The sequence below is a fragment of the Populus euphratica genome, unplaced genomic scaffold, assembly GCF_000495115.2.
Source record: "Populus euphratica unplaced genomic scaffold, PopEup_1.0 scaffold194.1, whole genome shotgun sequence".
NCBI lineage: Eukaryota > Viridiplantae > Streptophyta > Magnoliopsida > Malpighiales > Salicaceae > Populus > Populus euphratica.
The window spans coordinates 269,982-294,114 of record NW_011500072.1 but is presented as its reverse complement, the minus strand read 5'-3'; the positions used below and the strand labels follow the sequence as shown (position 1 = coordinate 294,114).

The window sequence follows — 24,133 nt, the reverse complement described above, 5'->3', positions numbered from 1 at the left end:
TTTATTTAATAAAAATAAATATAAAATAATATAAATATATATAAATTTCAAGTTTAATTTTTTTTTACTCAAATATTTAATAAAAATAAATATAAAATAATATAGATATATATAAGTTTCAAGTTTAAATTTTTTTTACTCGGATAGATGTATTAGATAATAATATAAATTATATCTTAAAATTTCGACTAACAACTTAATTTTTTGAATTAAATTAATTTTTTAACAAAATATAACTTTATAATGTCTACGAATGTATTTTCTCGTGTCATGATATAATGTCTTTAATATTATCTGTATTGTTTTAATATATAATATTATTTATCTTAAAAGTTCTCAGTTGGTATATTTTTCTTGGCTTTTATATCACAATTATATCATTTTAATATCTACTTGTATATCTTTTATTTTATTTCTTGTGCTTATTAAAAAAAATGCATAACCCTCTAAATTTTGCTATTGAAAACAATAAAAGGCACGTTTTACTTTACATGACTCATGACTGTTGGCTCTTGAGACTTCATAAGAGCTAGGCTTAATTAGGCTTAACCATAATGAAGTTTTCTTCTTCAAATTCTAAGAAACTAATATTGGAGTCAAACTATATCTTGTTGTTGTCGGTTGGTTGGAAATTGCTCTAAACGGCCATGGAAACATTGGAGGATCCTCGCTTCTGCTCTTCTCTCCTTGGTATCATATAAATTATTTTTGTTACTTTGGGGTTTATCAATTAAATTGTAGCCATATTGTCGATTGATAATTTATAAATTAAATTCACTATTCAATAAACAGGGAGATAAAAGTAAAAATTAATTTTTAACAAGAAAATTCTGACCGTATATAATTCTCTTTTTTAATGTCTCAATATATATATATATATATATATAATCCTTTATATAAAGAAAAGCCTTTAACCTTAGAAAAACGGTAAAACCCTGATAGTTATTACCAGGTCAGCCAGTAACTAAAACCAAGACCTAAATCAGTGGGACCCATTTCTCCTATAATTGAGTCCACACGTAAATGACGTCATTATAACAGCTCTGGTTTGAAGATAATAAAGAGACAAAAGCAGCACAAGAACCACGCCATGGTTTTCAACAAAGCAAGCCGTGGTCCCCACTTTCAAAAAACACAAGTCACCGCTGAAGCATCGACACGTATACACTTTTATTCGTCAAAGCTTACATAATCCCCATGCATTTATGTAAAATTGTAAATTACTACTTTAATAGAGCGTTAAAGGACAGTTAATCCTACAGGTGGCACGGGCACTTGTACACTTTACATGCTCCGGCTGTTACTCGCCGGAAAGTTCGCCGGATTTTGACTATTTTCGGGATCTTGGGAGCAGTATCTTACTTCCCTGTGATTGCTTGATTGTTCTTTTTGTTTTTAGCGGTCAGATTATTTTTTGGTTAGTTTTTACTGGCACAAAACTTGTTTTTCTCGAACATGAGATAAGGCCATTTTTATTTTCGATTTAGAGTGTATTCACAAAAGAAATCTTATTACACAATATCTTTTTGAATTTAATTCTGAAGTAATATTAATATGGAAACAAATTATTAACTTCAACATGAAAACGAACATCTCAAAAATGGTGTTTTCCTTTGCCTTGTCTGATAAGACACAAGTATTAAAAAATTAGTTATCCCATGTGAATAGGAAAATTGAATGAAAGGTGTTGAATTAGGGTTAAAGAAATATTGAAAACTTATAACATTTAGTTACTGTTTAATTATTAATTTGAAATAAAAATAATAGAAACATGTTTTCATAAATGTACTTGTTATTTTAAAAACATAAAAATTCCTTCCAAAACTATCCTATGAATAAATTTATTTTACATTTACGTCTATCCTTTTAATCTCTTTTATATTCATTGTTATATATATAATATTGGACATAAGTAGGGATATATATATATATATATATAGAGAGAGAGAGAGAGAGAGTATTGAATAGAATTCTTTTTGGTGGAATATCAAATAAATTCAATTATTAAAATTGTTATATTAATTAAGTAATGGGTACGTACGTACGTGATAGGAAGAGAGACATTTTCTTTTTATAATCATTAATAGAAGTAATTAAATAAAAGAAATAGTAATGTGATTATAATAAGATGGCATGTTAATTAATGGGATAAAAGAAGTGGATGGAGTGATCAACAATGGAAACTTCTACTTAATACAGTCAGGAAAGAAAACATGGGTAGCTCGCTTGCTGATAAAGTAATTAAGGTAAGAAAATTCAAATTAGTACGTAATTATCATTTGGATGGGAAAATTAAAAAGGAAAACTATTCTGATCTATTTCATTGATTTCCAATACATTACATGAAGTTAATAGCATCCAAAATATCTGGGATTTCGAATTTCAAGATGTTGCTGCAGTAGCTTTCCCTCTCATCTTCAGCGCTGCTGCTATTGATGAAGGTTGAATTCGAGTTCAATGGCGTGGGACTTGAAGAAGGAGTTGATAAAACTGAAGCAAAACCAAAGTTCTGGTTACTGCTGTTGGAGATAAAAGTCGAGGTCTCGGAAGAATGGTCCACAAGGTCAGACCCGTAGTAGCCGTTGCTGTTGTAACTTGATACAGCAGGCACATAATAATCTTCAGTTAAATTGGAGCCCATTCCATTGTTTTGCCACTGATCATGAGTACTTAACTGAGAATTTGGAGAGCTAAAGTTGGTAATGGTACTTGACTGGTATTGGTCCACATTAGGGTCCATAATTCGTGCTTCGTTAGAAAATGTAACCCAAGGGCTGGTAGTCATTGTGGTGCAAGTAGGCATTTCTTGACCTGAGGTTTGAAACTGGATATTAGCTTGATGAATCATCGATTGGTATTGGCTTTGTTGGACTTGTGGGTTGGAAAGATGATTTTCTTCTTGACCATTTTGGATGACAAAGCTTTGGGTTTGTTCACGTTGAGAAGATAAGAGAGATGTTGCTAGCCTTAGAAGTCCTGGGTTCACCAAAGGTTGGACACCGAGCATTCTTGACATGTTCATATGATCAGAGGAGTTGTAAGGAGATGAGCTCAGGATTGAGGAGAGGTCAAGAAGATCAAGTCTTGGACTATGAGTCACCGGATCAATTCCCATTCTTAGAAGCCTCTTCCTAATGTGTGTGTTCCAGTAGTTCTTGATCTCGTTGTCTGTTCTTCCAGGCAATCGAGCAGCAATGGCAGACCACCTATAATTAATACAAAAAACAAAAAAAAGAAGTAAAGTTAGAATCAAACTATGGAAAAAGTAGCCATGCATGTATGCTTGTGAATACAGACTTACTTGTTTCCCAATAAACTATGCAGCTGAATTATTGTCTCCTCTTCTTCAAAAGCAAACTGACCTCTCTTGATATCAGGCCTCAGATAGTTAGTCCAACGAAGACGACAACTCTTTCCACACCTTTGCAACCCTAAACAGAACAAGAAAAACCCATCAACACCAACTCCACAAAATCTGACAGTATCAAACCGATATACAAATTAGCCAGTAATTAACATACCAGCATTCTTTGGAAGTGTCCTCCAGTTGCCATAGCCATGTTTTTCTATGTAATCAACCAGCTTCTGATCCTCTTCCGGGGTCCATGGCCCTTTCTTTAGCCCATTTTTGTCACAACAAGGTGCTCTACCCATGCTGCAGTAGTCTCAACGGCTAGGTGTAGTAAGTAATTATAGAGAGAAATTATATGGAGGTAGAGAAGGAGAGATTTATCCTTTAGTTTTCGAACAAGGAAATCGAAGTAGCGTCCGTATGGGCATCATATACTTGTGTGTGATACTATAAATAGAAATCCAAGCGAACGGTAGGAAACAAAATGAAGTCAACAGGATTCGGTGCCGTCCTCGGCTTATCAAGAAGGCCACTTGTCTCTTGTCTCTTGTCTTTGAAAACAAAAATAAAATAAAATATAAAGTCCAATCTTTCTCTTTACATATATAATAATAATAATAGTAATAATAATAATAATAATTTTGCTATGCAAGATCTTACTATATATTAATAAAGGGTCTCAAGTCTTATTCATAATAATATGTATATCATTTTCAGTGCTGAAAGTGCAATCCCTGCTTTCTAGATTCATATTAGCTGTCACCAACGTGAAAGAGGCCACGTACTCCAACTTCTTAAAAATTACCTTTGCTACAGGGTTTCTTCTCGACCTTCTTAATTCAATTCATGCATGGCTCCATTTTACAACTTAAGATGGCTGGCTTGAGCTTGTAGTGTGTGATTGATTTAATTTTTTTTTTTTACAGAGGAAATACTATTTTTATCCCTTTTAAAATTAACATGAACTCATCATGTTCTATATATGTCTAGGAGCAGTTCAAGAACCTTAGCACATTTATGAATCATTTTTCTAGTTTGCTAGAGGCAAAACTAAAACTAGAAAAAAAAATTATTGGGTTAATTATTTTTATTAAAAAATATATTTAAAAAAAAAATAATATGATTAAGTTTGAATTGGATTTGACAAGGTCACTATAATTTCTCCAATTCAACTAAAAACATGGTTGAGATCATGTCTGAATTTCAAATTTTTTGGATTAATCCAGCTAGCATGACTGAATTTGGGCGTAATAAACGAAGGGAAGTGTATTTAATTCACAACGGCAATAATAGAGTTAGGTTTTTTCGCCGAAATACAGGAACATGTTTGATGATATATATAAAGGAGTTCTCGTCCAATCATTTTTCCAGATAAGATTTTTATTTGAGTTTATATATTTTTCCTCTTTATCTGATGTTGATGAGAAAAAACAATTTTATGTACACGTGGCCTCCTTCACGTCAACGATATGCTTTTTTTCATTAAAAAAATGTCGTAACTTTTCTAAGGTCATTTCTAATACTTTTTTTTAATGTGAGAAAAGCTCATTCCCCTGAAAAATGTGGTTTGGGGATTTAGATAAGCAAATAAAATTTTAATTATTCAAGGTTATTATAAAAAATATATGCTTTGGTTTGAATTTAAGATCTGTTGTGTAAATTTTAAGTTTTTTACTATCATGCCATATTTTTTAGAAACGATTTCTAATATATAAATTTCTAATACATAAATTTGGCATATTAATGAAAGAAAATCTTTCTTTAGAACTTGGAAAGGGGGCTTAAAACCTGGACATTTCTAAAAGTTTTAGGATTTTAGCTCATGTTCTACGTTTATGGGTACATGGAATATTAATTTAATGACATAAGAAATGATTTTTAAATTCTATTATAAGATGCAGCTTATCAGAGAATCAAACGGTGGAATGAAAATAGATTTTATTTTTTTTATAAGATTGTGAAGTTTGTCAAAAAGGCTCAAGCTTGGAGCTTTATTCAGCATCACAGTTATAACAATCAATTCAGATCAAAATCTAGATCAAGGGTTGACCTGTATATATGAGATAATGAGTCAATCAAAAGCATACTTTTCTAAAAATATCAATAATATTATTTCATAAAAAAAAAAAAATTCAAAATAAAACGAAACCAAAATCAATTTCAAGCCAACAAATTATTAAATTAATCTACCAAACCGAGATTTTATACTCATGTTTAGTAAAAAAAAAAATATTAAGACCAACGAAAACATGTTTGATTAGTGTGAAAACAAAGGACTAGAACACGTAGCCTAACTGGCTTGAACGTAGGAATTATACCTAGTCCGCCCAACCTTTGATTTTTCGTGTTCATGTTTCAGCATTAATGCAAATGCACCAACAAACCAGAATCAGAAGGAAGGATTTATCTAATTTTCATGCACTCATCATCATCATCATCATCTTCTTCTTCTTCTTCTTTTCTTTCTTTTATGGAATAGATTTTTCCATTTCTGATGCTTTTTCGCTAGTAGTGCTTATAATTTTGAATGTGATTTTTTATATATATAATCGTTGAAAGTATAATGAAAGTATATTGAAAAAATCATAAAACCAAAGACAAAAAAAATAATAAAAAATGACTAGTTCATACTTCTTATGTGATTTTAAATTGATTTTATTATGTGTTACTGAAAGAAATATTTAATTATCAACGTTATCACAACTTCCACTATTCTCTTTCTTCCTTACCCACAAGTGTTAAGAGTATTTTCTGTCAAGCAAAAATGTCAAGAACTCAACTTCATTGACTTTCGAAAAATTGATTGAGCAATTACTTTCAGGGATCATAGCTTCTCTTCATGAATAGACTAAGAACAGCTAGCACCTCAGCAAATTAAATTAAAGAATTATAGACCTAGCTAGGAACACTTCCAATACATTTTCTGGGGCATAATTTTTTGTTTATGCACTACTTTCCAACAGTAGTTCATAAATCTGCTGTCTAGATTTATTATAACCATATATTCATGATCGGTTCTTGCATGTGTGTGTGTTTCTAGATTATCTCCACATAAATTATATCGTCTTATATGATAATAGCATGATTTGTTTATGTCACCACAGGGATATATAAATTTCAAGACTAACCCAATCATAAGGTCCACCAAAAATGTAATATAATTAACTTTAAGAAGTATAATTTAATTGGTTAGATTTTAAATTTATTTTTTAAAGATTATCAATTTAAATATTACAAATCTTAAAATTACTTGAAATTCACATAGTCATTAATTTTAGAATTTGAAATGATTAGTTGATAGGCATATAAATTAGCCCAAACAACCTACAGTTACCAAAAAGAAAAGGAGTGTAATATAGCCTTCGTGGGGCAAACTTTTTGGTTGCAGAATTCGAAGCCAATATGAACACAGATTAGAATGGCATCTAACTGTAAGTAATTAACATCTTGAAGAAAAAAAAAAGTGAAAAAAACTGCAAAAAGATCATGTTAAAGGAAGCCGAAAAGAGAGAAATTGAAAAAGAAAAGTGACCTTTTTTATTCATTTCTTTCTTTTCTCATCTCCCCACTTGTTGTTCTTCTGAATAAAGTAATGAAAATAGTTAAGATTTATAACACTAAATATATGGATTGATTTGAAATTGTGTCGACTTTTATGTGATCTATCTCTCATTTTTCAATTTTTATGGCCATATATAATATGTAATAATTGAAATTAAGAAAAAAGGGTACTTCATTTAAAGGTGTCTTTAATCAGAAGCACTTGCCTCAAATTCAAATGGTGACAAAACTTGAAGTAAGAAAATATTTTTTTATTTATTTCATAGTTGAGGGATTTCTTTGGTTAGGTTTTTCGCATTTAATTCGAGCGTAGACAAAGCCTCTGTAATATAATTAAAAAATTCATTAAGAAAATTTCTCCGCACGCAATGTAATTAGAAATTAATTAAGAACTACATGACTAACAAAGAAGAAAGCAGGTATCTCGTTAATCATAATTTCACCAACTCCTTGCGTGGAAATTAAATTATAAACAAAATGATTATCCAATATTCATCATATGAGCTCTTGTTTGGTATTACCATCCAAATAAAGATTGGATAAATTTTTATTTTTTTATTTAAAATTAATTTTTTCATATTTTTAGATTGTTTTAATATGCTGATATTAAAAAAAAAATTTAAAAAAAAAATTAGTATATTTCCAAATAAAAAACATGCAACTCACATTCATCTAATAAAAGCAGCACTTTTTCCTTATTATATCCTAAAATCAAACTATAAAACGTGGGGATAATCATCCAAATTAATATCATATTTGCATGAATGACGACCTCTTTGCATATAATATTATTAGTAGTCAGTAGTATCTATAAATAGCTTTTGTATAATACTTTGTTCTAATTAAAAAAATCTGCCGACTGATTAGCCTTAAACGTGTAATCATACAAGAAGCTTAATCACTCTCCAATGTTGAGGATCACGCACAGGAAACATAGGTTTCCAAGATCTAACCATCAATAGGCTGCCACGTTTATATTTTCCTGGCGACTCATGTCTGGCGCCCTCGACTACAAGAAGTCTTTGCTTCTTTTTTTTTCCCTTGACATCAACGAATTATCTATGGATGCGATATTATATTTTGTTGATTATTGTAGCCAGTAGCCACCAACCATGCCATACCTCTAGTGGGATAGTCAAGCAGTGTATATATCTATATATATTCTATACAACAATAGAAGAGTACTTTTGTGATTGTGAAGTATTTTGAATTAATAATTTAAGTAAAGTTTATTGTATGAGTTTATTGTCTGAACCGAGCATATATATTGGATAAAAACAGGATTAATTCCTCCCTCTTGAGTTCAATTTTCATGATCATATTGTACAATTATCATATATATATATATATATATATATATATATATGCGCCAAGTGTACGATAGGATAGGATTAGCTTTCATGTGGAATTACTTACTCTTTTTCACCATTTGAAAATCGTGAAAAAATTGTCTTATTCACCTCCAGCTAGCCATCAATGTAAATGGTCAAATATTATTATATCCATCATATATTATTGTTATATTTCTACCAAATTTTGTCTATAAAGCTTGACCCTATCCCTCATCCGCATCGGCTTGCTTGTGTACCCTTCTAACCTTGATATATCAATTATTAAGTGTACCCTTCTAACCTTGATGTATCAATTATTAATCTCTATTCATTTGTTTAGAATTAACCCCTTCGCTTGGCTTCCCATAAAAAACTCAAGCTAGGACAATAAAAATATTCATCTTCATAGAATGAAGGCACCACTATATATATATAGTAACGCTTTTAGTTAACTAAAATATACTGGTAAGATTGATGAAGATTAACACTTACGTCCGTCATCTCAGGCTTGCTCGATGTCTCCGTGCTTGCTGTCATGGAGACACCCCGTATCAAAAAACTAATTAAAATGGCCTAATCAGCATGTTTGTGGATTAACAAGTAGAGATTAATGCTTAATCATTTAAAAAAATCGATCGTGATTACATCTCCTACTTGATATGTCAATTACTTGTCCAATTTTCAGGGTTTGCTTTGTGCACGGGTTACCCGAAGAAGTTGCATACGTGTTATGCTGAGCTCCATCGTGCTCGATGTCCATAGCTAATTTATGTTGATGTGAGCTGTTCAGTTTCTCCAGCAATCGCTTAATATATGTATTCTCAACGACCATATAATTTATTTAGAGCTATTTTATATACGAGATCCAAAACATTTGTGGATGCTGTGCCCCCTTGTTACTATTTTAAGCTTAGCCATGAACTTAATTAAATATTTAGAACTTAATTAAATATTTAGCACGTAGCTGGTCCCTATCTGGGTGACTGAGCCTGAGCTTCCTTTTTGTTCTAATTATCTATCATATTCATGTTTTGTGTTTTGTTAATAGAGAGAAGAACACATCTGGCCCTAGAGAAGCATCGAGAAATTTCCCGTGATTTGTGTGCTTTAATAGTCCGTCCACCCCTGATGTGCGTACGTGGGGCAAATTAGCAGTGAATCATGATAATTTCTTGGAACGGTGCTTGAGATAAGCCATGATTTCTGAGCTAAAATTTGCGTGGCCAAAGAAGATTGGCTTGAAACCAAAAGGTTCTTCAGTACAACTTTACATGTTTGACCTTACATTTATTGGTACAAGGAAACAACGATGTACGAGACACACTTGGACGTGTTAGTCGTGTTAGAGGGCTAGTAAAAAATATTTAAATGTTATTAATTTTTTTAATAAAAGTAAATTTAAATTATGTAAGAATTAATTTGATATAACCTACTTAATTTTATAGATTTAAAAATAACTTGTATAATTTATAAAAATATAATTTGATTAAAAAAATATTTAAGATGATGTTTTTTTTTAATATTAAGATAACAACATTCTAGATTGGCTTGAATTGACGCGAGTTAATATATGAAATTCATATTTCAGGTTATAAAATTATATTAACTCCATGGAAAGTAAATCAATATAAATTATAAAGCATAATTATCAATTAATTCAATGTTAAAAGATAAAATTAAAAAAAAAACTAAAAAATAACCTATAAAAACAGCCAAAGTTAACTTGTCAAACCCGCAATCCATGTCAGAAAATTAAGATAATCTCATGAAAAGCAAATTAAAATAAATTATGAATTTTAATTCCCAATCAATCCAATATCGAAGAATAAAAAAACAGAAAAAGAGAGAGAGAAACCAATTAAAAAAGAACATAAATAACAAACCAAGCCAATCTATCACATTCATGACTCAAGTTACCAGACCAAGATAATCTTACAAATAAAATAAAAAATAATTTAATTTAACTCGGGTTAACATGTCAAATTTGTTACTTTGATCATGAAACTAAAATAACCTCGTAGAGAGCATATCAAAAAAAATTATAAAACTAAATTATTTATTGCCCTTGTAGGATATAATGTTGAATGATGAAACCAATAAAAAAAAATGATACAAAAATAAGCAAAATCAACTCGATTTAACCCATTAAGCATTATCAATGGGTCATGAAACTGTGAAAACCTGATAAAAAGTAAATTAAAACAAAGTATGAAGTCTAATTTTCAATCACAATATTAAATGATGAATTCAGGGGGCAAATCAATTAAAAATAAGAAAACAAAATTGAGTTAATTGGGTTAACCTAATAAACTTGCAATCTAAGTTATAAGACGGGGACAATTCAATAAAAAGCAAATTCATTGTCGGAGGACTAGTGTCAGAAATCATGAAATCAAGATAACATTTTAGAAATAAAATAAAAATAACTTAATTTAACCGGGATTAAAATGTCAAAACTCGTGACCTTAATCGTGATATCAAGATATCCCCATAGAAAGTAAATCAAAATGAATTATAAAGCTTAATTCTCAATCAATTTAACATTGAATAATGAAATTGAAAAAAATAATTAAAAAAACAACTCGAGCCAACTCGAATTAACCAATTAAACATTATTCTCGGGTCATAGGACTGGAATAACATAACTGAAAGTAAACAAAATAAATCATAAAATCTAATTCTCAATCAATCTAATATTAAAGAATGAATTGAAAATAAAAGTCACTTGAGAAAAAAAAAACTTTAGTTAACTGAGTTAACCCGCTAAACTTACGATCCGTATCTTAAAAATATAATAACTCAATAAAATAAATAAATTTAATATTAAAAAATAAAGTTAAAAAAATAATCGAAAACAAAACAAGTGGAAAAAGAAGTAGAAAAGAAAAGCACTATTAAAATATATAGCGCTTTGTGAAGAGGGTTGCAATAAAACCTCCTATTTTAGTTCATAGTTAACTAGTTTTGTATCGGTGTTTTGCCATTAACAGTTTTTTTTCAATAAAAAAAATAAATATGCTGGCTTTTTTGATGTATTTTTAGATATAAAAAATTTCTTAATCACAAATTCAAATATTTATACACGCATCTAATTAATGAAATTTTTATTTGACCAAAAGTTAATTAGGATTAAAATATTTCATCTTGCAATGTCAAAAACCATGTACTTAGTTGTGTTTAACAACTATGCTTCTTATGACATTATTTTAATTTGCTGAAACAATCATTTGCGGTAATAAAAAATAAAAAAAATTATAATTCAATATTGAATGGTAAAATTAAAAAAATATTAATTAAAAAAACTTGGGTCAACTTGTATAGCAATACTAACCCCGCAACCATGAGCACATGATTGGGATAACCACTAAGAAAGAAAAATGAGAAAAGAAAATGCAAAGACCAATTTTGAAAAAAAAATTAAATGTTAAGGATATGATTAAAAAATTAAGATAATTGATCTCGCAACACGAATATTATACTAAGTTGTGCTTAACAACTATATTTCTAAGAATGTATTTTTATATATTTAATCAAATGATTATATAGGCAAATAAAAGGTAAACAAATACACAAATGAAAATAACTGAATCAAATCATGAAGTTCAACTATGAAACAACTCAATATTGAATATAAAAATTTTAAAAAAAAATTCAAGTCAACCATATTAACTTGTTAACCTCGTGACTATAAACACATAATTAAGATAACTTCATAAAAAGAAAAGTAAAAAAAAAATATAAAGATCAATTCCTAAAAAATTAAATATTAAAGAATAGAATTAAAAAAAAAAACTAAAAAGAACCAACATCGACTCATATTAACCTTTGAAACACCTAGTAATGATAATGAGAACAAGACTTAAATGCGTAGAAAGAAAAAAAAATTCTCAATAAAAATATATCAAGGCATAAAACTTTTAAAAAAATCATTCTAAAAAAACCAAAAAAAAAATCTAAGTTAACCACGGTTAACACGCTAAACCTGTAATTATGAGTACAAAATTGGAATAACCTCATTAAAAAAAAGTCAGAAAAAAGAACAAAGACCACCTATATATATATATATATATATGGGATGATGAAATTAAAAAAATAATTAAAAATAATGTAAAAAAAGTTAATATCGTTAGCTTTCAAAACTCATGATTGTGGTCATAAGACTCGGTTTCTCTGTATAGAAGACAAACTCAAAAAAACAACAAAGCAAAATTCTTAATAAAAAAAATGTTAAAGGCATAAAACTAAAAAATTAAAAAAAAACAATAACAAAACAATGAGTCAACTCAGTTTAACCCGCCAACCATGTAACCATGAGCATTGGATTTGGATAATCCTATAGAAAGAAAAGCGAGAAAAAAAAACATAATAAATATAAAATATGAAATAATAAAATTTAAAAAATATCAATTTTATAAAAGGACCTAAAAAACCAAAATCAGTTCATATTAACCTTTGAAACTTGTGGCTCAATAAAAACAAATCAAGGGATGAAATCTAAAAACATACAATTAAAAAAATCCAAAACAAAATAAATATTAGTAAAAAAAATGAAGAGACAAATTCGATATAAGAAAAAATTGAAATCAAATTATGAAGAATGAAATTTAAAAAAAAATAATTAGTGGAAGGATTTAAATATATCAAAAAATTAAGGATCAAATTTAATATAAAAACCAAATAAAACCTAATGATTAGAGATGAAATCAAAGAAAAAAATCAATCAAAAGAAATTAAAAAAACAAAAATAATAGTAATCAAAATAATAAGAAGTAAATTGGATATGAAATGTAAATGGTAGGATACTTTCATGCTTTGACCAACCATTTTATTTTATTAATATTTTATATTTATGAAAGAATAAATTGTTACTAAGTCAACTTGATTATTTAAAAAAAAACAAAAAAAAGAGAGAGAAAAACCCCTTTAAGAAAGCTTTATTTTTTTCTCTTTCTAGGATAAATAAGTAATTTAAATAAGCTTAGAAAGCTAAAATGTTTAAAATGTCTTTGGATGCAAGTTAATGTTTTTGTTTTTATTTTTTTGTTTATAAAACTAATTAAATCATTTAATTATTCATAATAGATGACTAATATATTCAGGTGCAAAGATTGATTTACCTCTCATTTACTAGGTTAGTGTATATTTTTTAAAAGATTAAAGTGGAAAAAGAATTGTTCATTGCTACACTAAATGGCTCAATTTTTATTTAATTTAATCTAGAGGACCAACATGTTTTGGACATTGTCCCATATGCATGGCATATGGCAGCAAAAGCAAAGGTAGAGCTTAGAGGTTACTGGACCCCGAAGGCACGAAATGAATGTAATCTCGAGATGTGTTTGTGTTACAGAAGCGCTTAACCCTAGCACTCGAGATAAATTAGGTTATGAGATTTGAAGCTTTAACTCGGTAAGCCCTGAAAAATTCACTACTAGCCCGTCACCAATCCCAACCCCACCCTAAATCATGGTTATTAAACCCAAGTCAGTCTAGTAAATCGATTAAATAATCCAAAGCCTAACCTAATTTGAATCCCACCCTAAACCATGGGTTATTAAACCCAAGAATTACTTGGATTATCCAAAACCTAACCTTACTTGGATTTATTATTTGTTTTGAATTGTATTTTATATTGAAAAAACCAAATTTAAGATAGTAAATTGACTTACAACTAAATTAATCTGATCAAACACACTCAATTCTAATCAAATTTGTATTTATTGTATTTTGAATTGTATTTATTGAAAAAACTAAATTTAACATAGTAAATATGTATTCATTGTATTTTGAATTTTATTTTATATTGAAAAGACGAAATTTAACATAATAAATTGACTTACAACTAAATTAATAAACTCACTCAATTCTGATCAAATTAAAAACAATAAGATTTTTTATAAAAAAATCAAAATAGTATCATTTCAAATAAAATAATTAATTAAGTAAACCGAAGATTCGGTCAACACTTTGTAGAATGAGGCCGGTGTTTTTTAAAAAGAAAAGACAATTACATGCAACTGAGAGCTACAAGGCGGTAACAAAAAAAAAAAAAAAACCACTCCTATACATCAAGGCATGGCCCTCCCCACCCTTGATAGACAATTGTCAGCGTGTGATACAGAAGGAACTACAAAAACGAAATTCAACATTTGACAGAAGCAGCAGCAGCCATAGCTAGAACGAGTTTTCACTTTCCAACAGGAAACAATAACTTCGTAATTTGCATGTGGTGACAGTTAATATGAATTGACAATACTGTAGCGGAAAAAAACATAAAGAAAGCTGTCCGAGAGTCTTTCCCTCGCTTTGCTTGTGTGGATAAATGCTGACCATGAACAAAACAAATAGATGATGAGTTCAGTTCTGGCAATAAGTGTCTGAAGAATTTCTTGTCAAATTGGAAAATCAGTGATCCATAGTACCCTTAACATTTCAAAGCTTGTGCAGGATTCAGTCCACTCACGGCATCCACAGATTTATTCCAATCAACTTATATACATCTCAATTAATTCCAGGATGCCAAGTTAATGACTAGGTGTCCTGAGGTCATCATGGATGGAACACTCTAGTATTAGCATGATGAATGCAGTGGCTCACACAACATTAATTAATGAACAGTAAAATGGGTTCCTTCCTCTTTTCCTAACCCTACAGATTAACACCCAATTATCACTTCACGAGACGTCATGCATTGCGTTGCTAATTTAGAGAGAGAAGACCAAAATCGACTGCGACATGCTACCCACCGGACCACGGCGTATATTAAAACCACTAGTTCCTTAGACGTGCATTAAAGTCACCCTTTCACATGTACGTCAAAATGTCATGCTGCGTTACCAATCCTATAGGTCATTCACATATAAAAAATGTCAAGGATTCATCCGCCTGAAAAAAATAGGAAATACAGCAGTGACTTCTGGTTCTCCATTTCGTAATTTCTGGGAGTTTTACTTCTAATGGCTGATTAACTCAGCCTAATAAACTTTGAAGAAAATGAACTTTGAATGGTCTAGCATGAGAATTCACATGTGCACTTTTGTGAACTGAGATTAAGATCATCTAAAGAATTGCAGGTTTGAAGAATGAACTGAAGTTTTAAGCAGAATGATGGTATTCACCGTAAAAAATCATGAAGTAGAAGAAATCATCTCCAGGATCTGGTTGTGTATGGTGCCATTAGTCACAAGAACGCCCAATGAAGGGAATAAGATTCTTCTTTCAACTTGATCTGCAGCAAGATCAATATCCCTGCCTTTCCAGTCAGTCACCTAATCAAACATAAGCATGTTGTTAGAATCAAGAAAAGTTATTATACACTAAATCACCAAAAAGAATTTCCAGCTCATTTATGCGAGATTTTGATCATTATTTTTTATTAAAGCAAACTAAAAATAAAAAAGATAAGACCAAGCTTGAACATGATCAGCAAATGGAGTCTTTTAGCTAATTGAGTCAACAAAGTGAACAGCCAGGCGTGGAAAAACTGAGAGTGAAAAGAAAGCAGATCCCCAATAAACAAGGATCAACATGGCAGTCTTTGATTGATCTGTGAAGAAAAAAGGACGGAAGAGGAAAATTTTCAGTTTGACAGATTTAGGAAACTTTAGGAATTAGTGTATTCAGCAGCTTGCTTATCTTTCAAAATAACAACCTAAATTAACTCATCAACAGACCAACAATGCCAATAATTCAATCCAAAGATAAAGTCGCATGCACACAGACAAGAATCATGCAACTTCACAAGAGTTCAGTGAAGATGCTTTTACCTTCCCCCCTGCTTCATGGACACATATTATGCCAACAGCATGATCCCAAGCCTATAGCATAAATTTGTTGAAGAATTAGGTAATGCTACAGCAATTTTGGTATTCAATTCTCTTCAGATTAAGCAGAACTATACCTTGATAATTGTCTGAGCTCTTGCTCGAAGAATGAAGACTGATGCTCTACCTGAAGCCACCATCAAGTACTTGCACAAACTGCATAGAACATAACTTTTATCATGAAAATGACATGGAAAACGATCCAAAATTGATGTGATGGACCTGAAAAATGACTTGAAAAATAAAAGGAAGGAGTCGGAAAGCAGAAATGTAGAGCTGAAGCACAAACAAAAGGGTAAAGTACTGAAGCACAGATGCCCGAGTTAAAAAATAAAGGGTAAAGTACTGAAGCACAGATGCCCAAGTTAAAAATTAAATGCACAAAAGTAGGGGGCTGAAACACAAAGGTTGGGAGATGAAGAACTAAAGCATGAACTTAAACATCAAATTGCTTTTTTAAAAAAATAAATCTCACCTGCTATTCTAAAAGGTGTTTTGACAGATGCTTCAAAAGTAGTATTTCTAGAGCCAAAGTTGAGGACTGAATTGTATTAAATAAACAGAGAAAAGCTTCATTCATCACTAGAGATTATGTGATGAAAAAGTTTTTAAACAACTTTTCATGAAATAGAAAATGTCTATAAAAGTGCAGAAAACTCATTGCCAAGAATTTTTAGCTTTTGAAAAATATAGAATTGAAGAATGCTGCGTATTATTCTATAAACTCATTGCCAAGAATTTTTAGCTTTTGGAAAATATAGAATTGAAGAATGCTGCGTATTATTCTATATGCTGGTTAAAGAGTATTATTCTATATGCTGGTTAAAGAGTATTATTCTATATGCTGGTTAAAGAGTAAAATTGAAGGATGCTGCCTATTATTCTAGATACTTTCACAACTAGATTTAAACCAAATACTTGATTTTGGAGATCCACTTTAGTAATCTGGTAACCACCATGGTTAACAATAAGAAACTTTGAGACTGATGAGAGAAAGAGATAAAGGAGTTGAGGGATTGACCAGAACAAAAACAAGATTAAAATCTGAAACAAACTTGCCATGGAAAGAGGGATATGTAAATGGATGGAACAGAGCATAAGTGCAGTATGATAGAGGTGCAAGAGTTTGTACAGAACATAACACAGAAAAAGATGTGACCACTGATAAAATATAAGACACGCTCCAAACAGATAATAAAAAATAGAAGAACTCTTAAAATCAGTGAACTCTACATCACAACACCATGGCAATTAAACTAGGCATATATAAGTAGCATGATTTAGTTAAACAGCAGGTGAACAAGACCAAACCTTCCACAACATGTTGGCAAAAGGAGAATCTGTTTATCGCTCACACCGTCAGCATCACTAGTTGCGCTGAAAAATGCTGATAGGGGCACTGACTCCCATGTCTGACTATCTGAAATGCAAAAACGTGCTTTGGGTACTAAATGGCATCCATCAACAAAGCACCTAGTCCAACCATTAGGCACTTTGGCAGAAACACCCATCAGATCTGATAGCTGCCTTGCCCATGTTCCGCAGCCAACATGGGCCACCATTAAAATCCCTGATCTGGAGGGCACACTTTCAGATCCTTGAACATCAATGTTGGAATTGTAGGAACTAGCCTCCTTCCAGTTAGGGCAGCCCATGACACCTAATACAATGTCTCCTTCAACTACAAGAGCTAAACCTACCTGAAAAAATTGCAGTTTTCATTAATCAAAGGAGACAGCTAAGGGGATAGCTCAAACAACAAAAGTGAATCTAGGGGAAAGAAATTTTATTTTAAGGAATATACCAAAGAAGCCGGAGAAGACACGTACATGCAACTTAAATTGTTTCCTTGGAAACCAGGGACTTGGCTTCAATTTTTTTGTTTCTGTTAAAGGCTCAATCCAGAAACTACAAATTACAATAGAATATACACATAGCACTTGGCGTTGTTCAATATAACAGTCCATATAAAGGGTAGCCACTCAGCTTAACTAGTTTTCTTTGAACAGAAAGCTTTATCTAGGATCTTTGAGGGTGGGCAATCATGTAAGGCTAATTTCATACAAGGATGGCAGCATCTAGATATTAAAATTATGAATTTGGATGACAGGAAAAGCCTACATGCAGAACAATCATTGGAAGCTGTAAAACAATCTATCTTCCTACCCAATAAGATATTCGTCCACAAGAATAACGGCTCCAGCAACAGTAAAAGATTATGTGTGTATGCAGGAAACCTTCCAACTGGTTTTGTATGTCACTTTAAGATGGAACTATAAATGTGTTGGCTCCAGCAACAGTAAAAGATTATGTGTGCATGCAGGAAACCTTCCAACAGGTTTTGTATGATAAGATGGAACTATAAATGTGTATTCCAATCAGCACGCCTTAATTCAAAATAAAGCATCATTCAGGTGTTTTAAATTACGTTTACTGTAATTAGTCTCGACAATATATGATAGACCTGTCCATTGTCAACTGTATGCAGCCTACAGCTGTAAGTTCCAACTAAATTATATCTTCCTTAGGAGATCAAATGCTTGGATGAACAGATATTCATCAGGAACCAGTTCTATCAGTATCTGAAACGTTTACATTAACACCAGTCATTACTTTAAACATTGTGATAATAGGACAAGATATTCCAGACAGTCAAATGTAGCTGCTAGAAACAAGCCTGTCTAATTTGTTAACAAGAAGGCACTTTTTGTAGTACACAAAAAAATTATTATCATTGTACACCTTCTGAATTTAACAATTGTTATCATACTGTGCTAAGCAATCCTTTCCAATTTCATAGAAGTTCTGAAAAAAAAGACAGCAAACATAATGCTTACCACATACAAGGCCTCACTTCCTTTCAAAAACCCTTTGGTTCCATCAATCGGATCCAGTACCTGCATTGAGTTTAGATTAAGTGATAATCAAAGTGGTAAAGACCAGCTGCAAGCTTTGATGCAAACACAAGAGAAAACCTATGATACTAAACACCAAGTAATAAGATGCTAGCAGCAGACCACTCCCACAACTATATTGTCAAAAAAGAGATATGCTCAACTTACTACATCTACTCTGTCCAAAAAATTACTAAAGACATGCAAATAATTTGAATGATTAGATCCCACTATACAAATAATAAATAGATAGACTGAAAATGTTCACTTTAGTAAGTGGGAGCTTGCTTAGACTTACCCAATATGTGGCTGGCCTGGTTCCATAGACAATAGCATTCTTTCCTCCTCTATCAATTGCTTCCAAAACATCAGCATTTGCCAATGGCTTATCATTGAAGCTTGCTTTATCAGTAACCACACTCACAACAGAATCCACCAGATTATTAGAACGGACAAAATCAGAATCCTCTTCAGCCACCAATGGAATAGAAGGGAACATTTTACTCAATTCTTTCAACAAAAACACAAACCAAAAGTTCCAGTTAGCAAAAACAAAAATTATAAAGCATATCCATTGAGAATAACTAAAGTATGGCAATAGTTCTTTTCATAAAGAAATTTTCTATCTAGAACTAGACTCAAATTACTAAAAAACAATGTCAATCACCGAACCCCATGGAGATATACAGCAAAATTACAACGAGGTGCTACTTACACATGAAAATCCAACACGAAATGAAACACACATAAATCAACAGCCTTTAAGTGATGCTACTGTCATGAGGCAGCCCCCTAATTCAATGACACCCATTTTTTATGCGATACATTCGTTGTTTTATTTTCAAGCAAAAAAGTCATTACCCTACTCAACATAAACCTGATGTTTTTATTGATGTTCAGTCAACTCAAACCAATTCTTGCTCTGCGTGACTGAATATCCGATCAGTCAAACCAGCATTGCACAATGCAAGAGCAAATGTCGGCAATACATTGAACCTGCAGACATTTGATCATGAATTATGAATAACTATTCCAGCATGACCTAATGTCAGCTCAATTTTGATGGAACGAAAGGAGACAGCAAATTTGCCGAATGTAATGAAAATAATACGAGAAATTATTTCTTAAACTTACAAAAATAAATTCTGCCAAAAAGGCATCATACCATTCCAACACTTAAGAAATCTAATCGAAAAATGATCCATAAGTAAGCGAATTTTAGTTAATTTCTAACATAATTAACTAGTAAGGTACCTGTAATTTCATCATATAACATCAAATTGGATACAATTTAATCGAAATGAAATTTAAAATATAGTAAAATTACCCAAACTGACTAAAGCCTGCACTCCAAAATCAGCAACTGTAACAGGAGTGTTATCATTCTTCTCAACAATACGTCCTTCACCAGAACACAAAGACTTTTTCAACTGCATTATAAAATAATAAACATCAAATTTTCTTCTCCTCACTCTCACATTTTCTAGGAAACGAAACAGAATAAAAAAAAAACAATTACGTCAACGCAGATACGACACGCTCTCTCTACAACATCCACTGCAGCTTCGAGTTCTCTATGGTACTTCGCGTTTTGATTTGTGAATGGAAGAAGACTCGACCTGAAGAACAATAATTATTAACAATTAATTACGAATTTTAAAATTGGAAAGGGAATTTTGATTGGATGGAGTGGAGGAGGAGAGACCTCACAGGGAGGAATCGCGTGCGGAGAGGTGTGGGGGAAGAAGGATGGAGGTGAAGGAATCGGACGGTGGAAAACTGGGGGGATGATTGAAGGAGATTCATTGATGATAGATAGAGCTCAGCTACTGGAGCTCCAGTGGTTCATGTGGGTGGAAGCCGAAACTCCCGAGTTTGTGGAGATAATTCAGTTGCCCTATTAAGCATAGGTGTCAGAATCGAAAACGGGACTGATTCGGGGGCAAAAAAAAAGAAGAGGGGGGGTTATTGGATCACTTATCGGATAAACCAATTTTATTACAATAACGTTTTTTGTTTTAGTTTTTTTTTTATTTTTTTTTCTTAATATTGACCCGGTCATGTTGGGAACGAACTTGTCAAAACCAATAGTCATGAAAACTCAATTGGGTTTAACAGGGTTTCACTGGAAATGTTTTAAAAAATATTTTTAAAATTTTTTATGAATTAATTTTTTTAATAATTTTGAATCATTTAGTATATCAATTTTAAAATTAAATTTTAAAAATAAAAAATAAAAATATTATTTTAATATATTTTTAAATAAAAAATACTATAAAAAACAAAAACTATTATAATTTTAAGTATTATTTGGAAGCATGAAATTGCAATATTAATTTTTTTAAACAAAGTTGTTGGAGAGTGATAAAAATTGTTTTTTTTTAAAGTGTATTTGTTTGAAAATATATTAAACTAATATTTTTTAATTTTTAAAATTTATTTTTTATATTCAAAATTTTTTAAATATTTTAAAAAATTATTTTTAAAATAAAAATTAATAATCATACAAACTCAATTGGGTTTAACAAAGTTTCAACTAAAAATAAAATTTAGAGATTGTTTGTTTTTATATTTTAAAAAAATTAAATTTTTTTTCATAATGTAATATATCGTGTTTCTCTTAAACAAAGCTGTAAAAAAAAAAAATACGAATTGAAATATTTTTTATAAAGCTGAAAAAACTTCAACAAGAAATTTGGGCTTTTCATGGGCTAGACTAAGATGTTTGGGGTTGGTATTTGGGCTCGAGGTTTATGGATCCTTCAATATTTAAGCGAGTAGAGAAACAATACGTTAGAAAATTAATAGAAAATGCTGGTTAAACAAAATAGTTATTCTTATTTTACCCGTTGACCAAGATATTTACAAGTCTTTTTCACATTGCTCGCCTTTGTTTGTAGTTTGTACTCGTAGAGAGAATTCACAACAAGACGCGTGCATGCTACATAGAGGTTTGTACTCGCAAAGGTTTGAGTCCACCGATGGCCCGTGTGCGAGCCAATAGGAGCATGTGCTACTTGTTATCCAAGAAGGTATAATTGTAATGGCATGTTTGGAAGTCTATGAATGGTTATTTTTTTAATATATATATATATATATATATATATACATATATATATAATATTTTTTATTTTTAAAAAAACTGAAAAATATTAATTTAAAATAAAAAATTAATTTTTTCAAAAACACTTTTAAAATTAAAAACAAACAAGCCCATTATCATTAAGATATTTCCATAAAAATTTGTTGCTCTGGCCAGTAGACCCAAATTCAAACAACATAAACCTTAAATGATAGTGCAATTGATCAAATCTTGTATTTAGTTCTCAATAATCCTGAATTTGAGTTATTTCAAGATTATTAAAAATTTATATAATTATTAATTTTATAATTTGTAAAATTAATTGAGATATATATAAACTAATCTTAAAACTCATGTTAATCTTAAAAAAATCAACAACATGCTTGGATAATTGTTTGAATCAAAACCTTAATAATATATTGTTTAAATTGAGTTTAGAATTTGATTTGAAGGCTTGAAAGATGTGTTTTGTTATCATTTGAACCAAGACTCAAATGGCTTAGAAACTTTATTTATTTAAAAAAATTATTATTAATTCTTAATTTTTATATTTTAGAAAGCATAACTATTAGAATAATTTTTAATACTAGAAATTTCCGTGTACAATGATGAAAGTTTCTACACATTATCATCGGCTTGGTGACAAAAACATAAAAGATTAGCATAAAAACAAATAAGATCCACCTCCACTACGAAACGAATGAGGATTATTTTTCTAATAAACTCCAATTTTCTTTTCACGTCAAGTCCCTGTAAGAAAATATCTCAATCGGAATCAGAATATTATAATCATAAATAAGATACAATCTGCGAAAATAAAATATCCAAGCAACAAAGCTTCCGACATCCCGCGTGGACAATGCCGTGTCCTTATCTGCTTAGCCAAATGTCCCTCTCGTAATACCGACACGTGTCACAAGCACACAGGTTCAGACCCCACGCCCGCAGTTTCCTTAGCAATCTCCGCTGAAATGTACCCGTCACAGCCAGTTGTTTTCCAGAACCTCGGTCTTAACCTCCTTTCTCTATAAAATACGTGATAAATCAAGAGCCTTGCAGCTTTTTCACAGATCTCCATATTTTTTAGCCTGAGCAAGCCTTAATTGTTTTTATTTGTTTTGGGTATTCTAGAATCTGGGATCTTGTTTTGTTATATACATGAGCTTGAGGTACGCGAGCAGGGTGTTGTACCAATCAGGGCTGAGAGTGGTTCAAGGGATGAAAGACCAAGCATCAAAGTGTGATTCTAGTGCTATCAAGTCTTTGAGGGATTCTGCTTGCTCTTCTTCTTCAAAGCAGGCAAGGCGTTTCTCTGGTTCTGTTGATTCAAGCGCTTACATGAACGCCAAGAACGAGAAGTTTAAGCAGGCTGAGGAGTCTCTAAGGACAGTCATGTTCTTGAGCTGCTGGGGTCCTAATTGAGCATCGTCAAGAAGCAGCCACCTCTAGATGTTTGTCTTCTTAGCTGTTTGGAAAATAGTTTTGTACTACCTGGAAGTCTAAGTGATTGATCAACCTTTGTACATGTGTAAACACAATATGTGTGCAATCTTCGACGAATATTATGCTAATCTCTTCAGAATGGACAAATGGTCTGGTGTATATTCAGTCGCGAAGTAATAATTTTGTAAATGGGTTACTCGGTGATTCTGATATAGTATTTCGTCTTCCTTGCCATTAATCTTTTTTATCAAACCCCACCTGATAATTGTATCTAATCCGATGCTTTGCAGATCCCGAGTTTAGTAGGGCGAGGTTTTATTTTCAACGGTTAAAAAAATTAATTTAGGGCGGTTTTCAAGATTTTAAATTAATTTTGTTTTAGTATTATCTTAATATAAAAATAGTTGTTTAATCAATCTCAGAGGCTCACCAGTCACCATCTCGAGACTCAAATCTTTGAGTTGAATTACGATGGATAATCGCTCTCATATTCTCACGCTTACCTAGATGGGCAAGTTCGCTTGGACTTGAACAGTTTCATGGAAGCCCAAAATCAAATTTGAATATGCACTTCTAGATTCCAAAATGGCCCAATTACGGAAGGAAGCAGGATGATTTGTTTTTTCTGGGCAATAATCTACGTTCCA

General features: G+C 31.1%; 2 protein-coding genes across 5 annotated transcripts; both read right to left on the bottom strand.

Moving 5' to 3' along the window:
* Positions 1 to 2,167: 2,167 nt before the first annotated feature.
* Positions 2,168 to 3,800, bottom strand: LOC105108517 (protein ODORANT1). The gene is made up of 3 exons (XM_011002849.1): positions 3,522 to 3,800; positions 3,302 to 3,431; positions 2,168 to 3,206 (listed from the first exon to the last, which is right to left on the bottom strand). Exons 1-3 carry the CDS (start codon positions 3,652 to 3,654, stop codon positions 2,339 to 2,341), a joined length of 1,131 nt encoding a protein of 376 aa, XP_011001151.1. The 5' UTR covers positions 3,655 to 3,800; the 3' UTR covers positions 2,168 to 2,338.
* A 10,489-nt stretch (positions 3,801 to 14,289) lies between these two features.
* On the bottom strand, positions 14,290 to 20,922 carry LOC105108515 (Inositol monophosphatase family protein). Of its 4 annotated transcripts, none has more exons than XM_011002848.1 (10): positions 20,667 to 20,922; positions 20,481 to 20,580; positions 20,289 to 20,391; positions 19,260 to 19,471; positions 18,905 to 18,964; positions 17,379 to 17,767; positions 16,145 to 16,223; positions 16,011 to 16,061; positions 15,363 to 15,512; positions 14,290 to 14,371 (listed from the first exon to the last, which is right to left on the bottom strand). In XM_011002848.1, exons 1-9 carry the CDS (start codon positions 20,765 to 20,767, stop codon positions 15,372 to 15,374), a joined length of 1,236 nt encoding a protein of 411 aa, XP_011001150.1. In that variant the 5' UTR covers positions 20,768 to 20,922; the 3' UTR covers positions 14,290 to 14,371; positions 15,363 to 15,371. The 4 variants fall into 4 exon arrangements, with proteins under 4 accessions (XP_011001150.1, XP_011001148.1, XP_011001149.1 ...); XM_011002846.1 differs by lacking the exon at positions 14,290 to 14,371 and adding an exon at positions 14,409 to 14,569; XM_011002847.1 differs by lacking the exon at positions 14,290 to 14,371 and adding an exon at positions 15,006 to 15,086.
* Positions 20,923 to 24,133: the final 3,211 nt, after the last annotated feature.